The sequence below is a fragment of the Mus pahari genome, chromosome 16, assembly GCF_900095145.1.
Source record: "Mus pahari chromosome 16, PAHARI_EIJ_v1.1, whole genome shotgun sequence".
NCBI lineage: Eukaryota > Metazoa > Chordata > Mammalia > Rodentia > Muridae > Mus > Mus pahari.
Window position 1 is genome coordinate 7,330,008 of NC_034605.1, and position 7,315 is coordinate 7,337,322.

The 7,315-nt window shown below is 46.3% G+C and overlaps 1 protein-coding gene across 1 annotated transcript in view; it reads left to right on the plus strand.

The window, feature by feature from the left end:
- Window positions 1-1,801: 1,801 nt before the first annotated feature.
- The window catches only part of Itih5 (inter-alpha-trypsin inhibitor heavy chain 5), a 96,579-nt gene continuing 91,065 nt past the window's right edge, over window positions 1,802-7,315 (plus strand). The window contains exon 1 of the mRNA XM_021215673.2: window positions 1,802-2,008. Coding sequence (XP_021071332.1) covers window positions 1,919-2,008 — 90 coding nt within the window. The 5' untranslated portion in view covers window positions 1,802-1,918. The remainder of the gene's footprint in view (window positions 2,009-7,315) is intronic.

Sequence of the window (7,315 nt, forward strand, 5' to 3'; positions counted from 1 at the left end):
CAGTCTAAAGAAAGCAAAACACACTTCTTCATGTTGCTGCTGTGACTCTTAGCTAGGGAGTATTTGATAATAGGTAAAATGTGAAGCAGGGGTGGGGGTGGGGATGGGGATGTTGAGTATGGTCCTATCTAACATTTCAGGATAATAGGAATGTAAGAGATGAAGACGATGGAATCCCTGGTCTGTTTAAGACCCCAAATCATGGTAGCCATTACTGTCTCTCTTCCAATAACCTGAGGTTGTCCATTGCAATGGGAACTCTCAGTTCACAAATAGTTATTTTTCCCTGCGGGAGCTAGTGGAGCTGATTGCAGAAGATCTGAGTTTTTTTTTTTTTTTCCTTAGTGAGAATAGCAACTGTAAACAACCTGTTTGCTGCCAGGTTTCTATGTGGTTTCTGTGTGGAAACCTGGCTGGAGCAGCCTCTTTCTTCCTGCTGGCTGTGTGCCTTATAAATTACTGTGTGATTAGGCTAATTAAATGATTAACGTCGATGATCAGGATCTTCCTTTCATTTATTTCACAGTAGCACCAAGTTTGCTTGTTCGAACTTCTCCTGATTTCTCTGCAGAACAAACACCATTGCTCTAAGAATACGTAAGTGGGGTGTTTTAAGAGGAGGCAGCTGCTCAAACCATAATGCCCACTGTTGCTGATTTTTGTCAAGTGTATTCCTGTGTGTTTTTACCTAGTTACGATGTGTCAATTGATGCCGTTCTGTTATCTGACATCCCTCTATCCACCATCATACTACCAACACTCTCCGTGTTTCTATAGACCTCATGATTAATATTGGCTGTCTAACGGGGCATTTGATGCCTAGGATGGGGGCAGCCACTTCCCCATTTTTGGTCACAGAAGCCCATTTCTCACCCTTATCTATATAGATGGAATTGCCAGAGACACAGAATATGTCTTTGAGACAACTGCCTCTTGCACTGAACACATAGCCCAGCTACATTATATGCATTCAGGGAAAAAAGACTGCCCAGGTTGTAAAAGGTCAGGCGTGGCAGGTTCACCGGCAGTGGTTTTCCTGTGGCAAGTCAGAAATAGAACCAACATTTTGTAATCAAGATACATGTCATTCATTCCCCAGCTAACATCCACACCAGGTTCAAATGTTCTGTGTTCTCAAAAGGGAACGCAGGTTTTCTTTTCTGTCCCCCAGTACCAGAATGTCATTAATTAAATGGGACAATGCAGCTTGTGTGCCTTAGACCATCAGTTGTCATCTCGTGTTATTTGTCACTCTAGCATTGGTTGCAGATACTAAGGGCAGGCCCCTGTCAACTTTAGGCTTCAGGTGAGCCCTATGTGCTGATCTCACGTCTCTTGGCAACAGGAATTATGTAAGTCCTAAAGCGAAGGAAACCGGGGATGAAGGGTTGGAGTGATATACCTGGCAGCTACAGGCGGAGGAAACAAGCTCCACCGGAAGTTTGTTCACTGCGTGCAGGATGGGAGGACAAGACTGGGTTCCTGCAGGGCAAAGTTTGCTTCGCTGTGAACACAACTAGGGCAGGTCTGGAGTCTTTTCCTCCTGGGACCGAGCATGGGGACCCAGTAGCTACTCAAGCTGGATGCTGGAGGTGGTGGCATGCAGGAAGCTGGCTTGCGGTCAACCTTGGAGCCCAGGGGAGGCAAAACTCGGAGGCCAGGGATCACAGGGTGAGTTGTAGGCGGAGCCAAGGATGCCCCCTAAACTCCCCAAGGGACAGAGAGGCGTGGCCTGTGGTAGTGGTAGTGAGGCGACAGGACTTTATGCCCTGAAGGGCATAAAGGGGGCGGGGACATTGATGGGCGGGGCTTTGGTGAAGGCAGGGCTGGATGCAGCGTGTTTCTCTGCAGCCGCAGTTCCTCCAACTCCCTGAAAAACCTTCCCTGTCCCAGAGAGGTCGTGCGCTCTGGCTTCGCCATGCTCCTGCTGCTAGGGCTGTGCTTGGGGTTGCCCCTCTTCTCAGAGTCCCAGGAAGAGGCGCGGAGCTGGGACGACACCTCGGACCAAGTAAGTAGGAGAAAGAGCTGTGGGAGCCAGCGACTCTGTCCCTTCCCTCCATCTCCCTGGGCCGTATGGCTTCTGGACAGGCTGGAATTGATCCGTAGGATGCAAGGAAGGGGGGAGGGGGACCGCCTTCCTATGGGTCTGCACTGTTTCTTTTTCCAGTCTTCAGCATGGGGACTTTCCTATCTGTTGGTCACTTGTGCCACTTCTGAGTGGTCCTCAGCGCCTGCCCCGTGCCAGATTCTCGCAGGCTGTACATGGAACTTTAAAGTTGTGCAGAATTGAATGTTCTTGTTGGCTCCTGCTGCCTATCAGATTCCTATCCGTCCTTACAAATTTCTGAGACGGGCTCCTGCCCAGCAGTTCATTGCAAGGTTCCGAAAATCTTAGAAGTGTGAGGTGGTTAACTGTTAGCTCTCACCCAGGGAGAAACGAGCTGATTAAAAGTCTTAAAGTCCTGGAAACCTCAACACTCTCCACCAAAACACGGGAAAACTCAATTTCCCCTCTGGTTCTTGTTGATTGTGAGTAGTTTACTGGAGGTCCCACGATTAAGCCAGTGTCAAGAAGTAAAACAACTCAGGTACTTGGTGCATACACCAGCGTTTGTGTTTTAAGTGTCATTAACCGCACAGGTGACAACAACTCTGCAAATGAAAAGGTTCAGTCCAGTGTCTGACCACTGGAAACGTTCCACGAAAACTGTCAAACAGACATGCCCTAACATCCCTGTGAGGACCCGGTAGGAGTAGTGAGCTTTTGTGGTGGTGAAGGAGAAAAGTAGGCTTTGGGTCCAGAGAAAGGCTCGTCCCCACTTTGCCTACTCTGCCATTCACAGTTGTCCCGGGTTCACTCCATATTTGAATGCAATGTATTTTCTCTGCAAGACATGCTGTTCTATGGGGCTAGGGCTGGCCTAAAGCCTGCTATTAACCCAGGCTGGCTTTGAACTCTCAGTCTTCCAGCCTGACTCTTCCAAATGCTGGGATTATAGGTGTGCATCGTGTCTGGCTTACAATTCCTTTTGAGCATATAGCAAGGATTTAGCTAGTTTGTGTAGGGACCTGGTTTCCAGCAGGCACTCAATAAATGAGAGATATTTTATTGGTTAGGACTTGGCTACCTAGATCTGTATTCTAAACTGCCAGCAGGGTTGGCACTTGCCATAGCTTCTGCTGGTAGGCTTCTACTGAGGAATTGTTGAGAGAAGGAATTCAGGGTAAAGTTCTTGAAGCTTTGCGAGGGTGTAAGGGGAAGGGAATGTGGGAAGAACCAAGACAAAGAATCTTTCTGGGGACTAGAGATGGATCCAAGCCATGTTGTCTCCACAACTACAAGTGAGCTTAACACTTTCCAAAGTTTCTTTCTTAGGAAAAACATGGGATTTGGTGATTTCCTGTTATTTCCAACCCATGGCAACATTTATCTTGAAAATGACTAAATCAGACAAAACACACACACACACACACACACACACACACACACACTCAAAACCTTGAGGTACAAACTGGTACAGAAATTTGCATTTCTACTTTCTATTTGTACTGTATTTTAAATTTAGTTTATGGTGTGCACCTGTGAGAGAGAGAGAGAGAGAGACAGAGAGACAGAGAGAGAGAGAGAGAGAGACAGACAGAGACAGACAGAGATAGAGACAGACAGAGACAGAGAGAGAGGGAGGAGGGGGCAGGGCACTGGGTTAGAGACAGGACCAGCTGCATGTGGCCCCGAGGCAGGTTACTTGCCTGAGATGAATGAGGTCTCTGGATTCGATCCCAAGAACTGACAAGAAAAAAAACCTAAAGAGTTGAGGTACTTAGCGTAGAATCTGAGAATGTAGCCACTGTTCTAATCTCAAAAATTATAACCTCTGAAGCTATGTGTAAACTTGGTAAACTTGTAAAATGTAATAAGGGATCTGGGGAGACAAGTAAGCCAGTAGGAAGCTTATTTCTAAGCATGCGGACCTGAGTTCAATCCCCAGGCCCCCTATAACAAACAAAGAAACAAACAAACCAAAATGGAGCAGGGCATGGTGGCCAACTAGCAATCCTAGAGGAGGGGAGGTGGAGACAGGTGGGCCCTGGGATGTGTAGCCAGTCTGACTTGCTTGACAAGTTCCAAGCCAGCGATCCTATCTCAGAAACAGATGGACAAAGCCTTAGGAATGGCAGTCTTTCCCACATGCACAATGAATTACACACACACACACACACACACACACACACACACACACACACACACCCTGGAGCTCTGGTGCATGTAAATTTGATGTAAATTGCAATGTAACTGAACATGCTTATCGACTTACATGGCAGTTATGATCATTTACGTGTAACTGGGAAAAATACAACTTGCATATTAGATTCAGTTTCCTTCTTCCACCCCACCCTCCACTGCATCTATAAATTATATGACCCTTAGTAGAGCAACTACTAAAATCGGTGATTTCCAACTGTCTCTGTGTACTTGGGAAGTTAGTTGAATGTCAGAAACATGGCTTCTTTTCCATCCATGTTGATCTATGGGAAGGGATGGATGGAGCTGGTGATGACTGTAGGTTGAATACTGTTACCTTAAAAGAAGCTGCCAGGGGCCAGAGACATGGCTTAGTGGGTACAAGTGCTTGCCACTAAGCCCAATGACCTGAGTTCAATCCCCACGCCCCACATGGTAGCAGGAGAGAACTGACTCCCACAGTTTGTCCTCTACAAGTGTGTTGTGACATTCCTCCCCTACAAAGTAAATACATAATTGTAATAAAAAGGGCAAAAGAACAAAATGCCAGGGAATTAGTATGCAGAGGAAGTTGCATGAAATAAATAATCTTCTATCTCCTGATTTATCCACTTTATGTCTTCAATTTACATGGTTTTTAAAAATAAGGATAACATTTTTACAAAGCCAGTTTTAAATTAAAAAAAGGGGGCTGGTGAGATGGCTCAGTGGGTAAGAGCACCCGACTGGTCTTCCAAAGGTCCAGAGTTCAAATCCCAGCAACCACATGGTGGCTCACAACTATCCGTAACAAGATCTGACTCCCTCTTCTGGAGTGTCTGAAGATAGCTACAGTGTACTTAAATATAATGAATAAATAAATCTTTTAAAAAAATAAATTAAAAAAAAATTGTCAGTTACTGAACGTTCCATAGGTCTCCAAATGCTTTATTTAAAGCAAAAAGAGGCAATGATGTATTATGGTTAGAAATATTCCAAGAGCAACCAGGCTATGTGGGTTTCAAATCTGGATCCTGCTACCTCCTGGCTGTGTGTTCTTGGGCAAGCAACTTAACCTCTCTGGTTTTCACTTTCATTGTGTCAGCACAGGGCTAATAGTTCCTAGATCCCAGAGAGTGATGTAGCTGCATTTGGGATGAGAACTTAATTCTAAAGGACTCATTTATGAGGAAGAATTTGAAATTATGACTCCAAATAAGATATGCATGTGGTGTGTGTGTGTGTGTGTGTGTGTCTCAAAACTCACCCTGAGGTGTGGGCTCTCGAGGGCTCCCAAGGAGCCTTCCATGTAGCAGGCCACTTCCAGACTGATATTTTGGTCTAATGATCACAACACAAAGTCTGCTCAGCATACGCTGGTCCTAAATGTTCATCCTTGCACTCCATTTTCAAACTTCCCAAATGTTAAGCCCCCCCCCCCCCAATACGGTTGCACCCATTAGCTTGCCTTCTCACTGGAATCGAGACAAATATGTCTCTAGCTCTCTAGTTAAGTAAAGCCAGGAAAAGCTCTGCCGGCTGCGGGCCTCTCCGTTCTGCCTCTTGATGTCCAGGGACGGGATTACTGAGGTGGAGCTGTAGAACTGAATGGGAAAGAGATGTGGGAGGCAGTCCAGTCGTGCACTCACTCCCAAACCAGCTGTATCTCATGTCCTGAGGGTGGAAAGGAAGGGCGGGGACGGCCTGAGGCGGGGCGATGAACTGTAAGTGACTCCTAAGTAGTATTTTCTCGAAATTCTCGTGCTCACCCTTTAAAAACTCTTGCTTAATGTGCGGTCTGAAGTCAGTCAGCAACAGCAGCAACACTTCTGCATCCAAGGCCGGCTTAGGAGAAGAGGCACAGGGTCCTCTGAGAGTTTTAGAGAGTGGAGAAGCAAAGATGGGTGTGTCCTAAGCCACTCATTTTCTTTTCTTTTTCTTCCCCCTCTTTTTTCTGTCTGTCTTCTCTTCTCTTCTGTATATGCATATGTGTGTGCAAGTTTATGTAGCTGCACACCCAGCTGTATGCACATGTGTGTGCAGGCCTAAGGGCAACACTATTGTACTTAAAAAAAAAAAAAAGAGTTAATAGTTTTACTTTCTTTGTCTCTCTTTGTCTGTGTCTCTGTCTCTGTGTGTGTGTGTGTGTTCGTGAGTGTATATATGTGTACCAGGTACCCTTGGAAACCAGAAGAGAACATCCGAGCCCTGGGACTTGAGTTACAAGTGATTCTCTCTCTCTCTCTCTCTCTCTCTCTCTCTCTCTCTCTCTCTCTCTCTCTCTCTCTGTGTGTGTGTGTGTGTGTGTGTGTGTATGCATGCATAGTTGAGAGCATATATGTGTACTAGGTACCCTTGGAAACCAGAAGAGTACATCTGAGCCCCTAGAACTAGAAACTGAATTACAAGTCTCTCTCTCTCTCTCTCTCTCTCTCTCTCTCTCTCTCTCTCTCTCTCTCCCTCCCTCTCCTTAATTCACGTTCTCTCTCCCAACCTTTCCAGACTCAGACTCACAGCACTTAACCTGGAATAATTGCAACCTCAAGCGCCTTTTTTTTTTTTTTTTTTTTTTTGGTTTTTCGAGACAGGGTTTCTCTGTATAGCCCTGACTGTCCTGGAACTCACTTTATAGACCAGGCTGGCCTCAAACTCAAAATCCGCCTGCCTCTGCCTCCCGAGTGCTGGGATTAAAGGTGTGCGCCACCACGCTCAGTTTTTAAAAAAATTTTTTTTCAAGTGACTTTTCAATATCCAGCTTCACTCTTGTTTGAGAGTCCACAGCAGCTCTCTAAGGCGGTGGTTGCTCTGTTGCTGGGCCTTGCTGTCAGTGTCCTGAAGGCCCTCAGAAGAGCGGGGTTGGCTGGCGCTTCCCTTTCTCATCCTTGTCCCACTAGGAAGGGTGACTTTGGTATACTCAGGATGCCTGATGAGGTTGGCATCATTGAAGCATCTTTTATGTGTGTCGTGGGACTTAGATTCAGGGACCCCTGGATAGAGCTGTGAACCCACCTTAACATTCAGTATCAGCCAGGCATCCAGAACTGGAAACAGTGAAGATGTTCTAGGCCTCTCCCCTCCCCCCTCCCCTCCCCT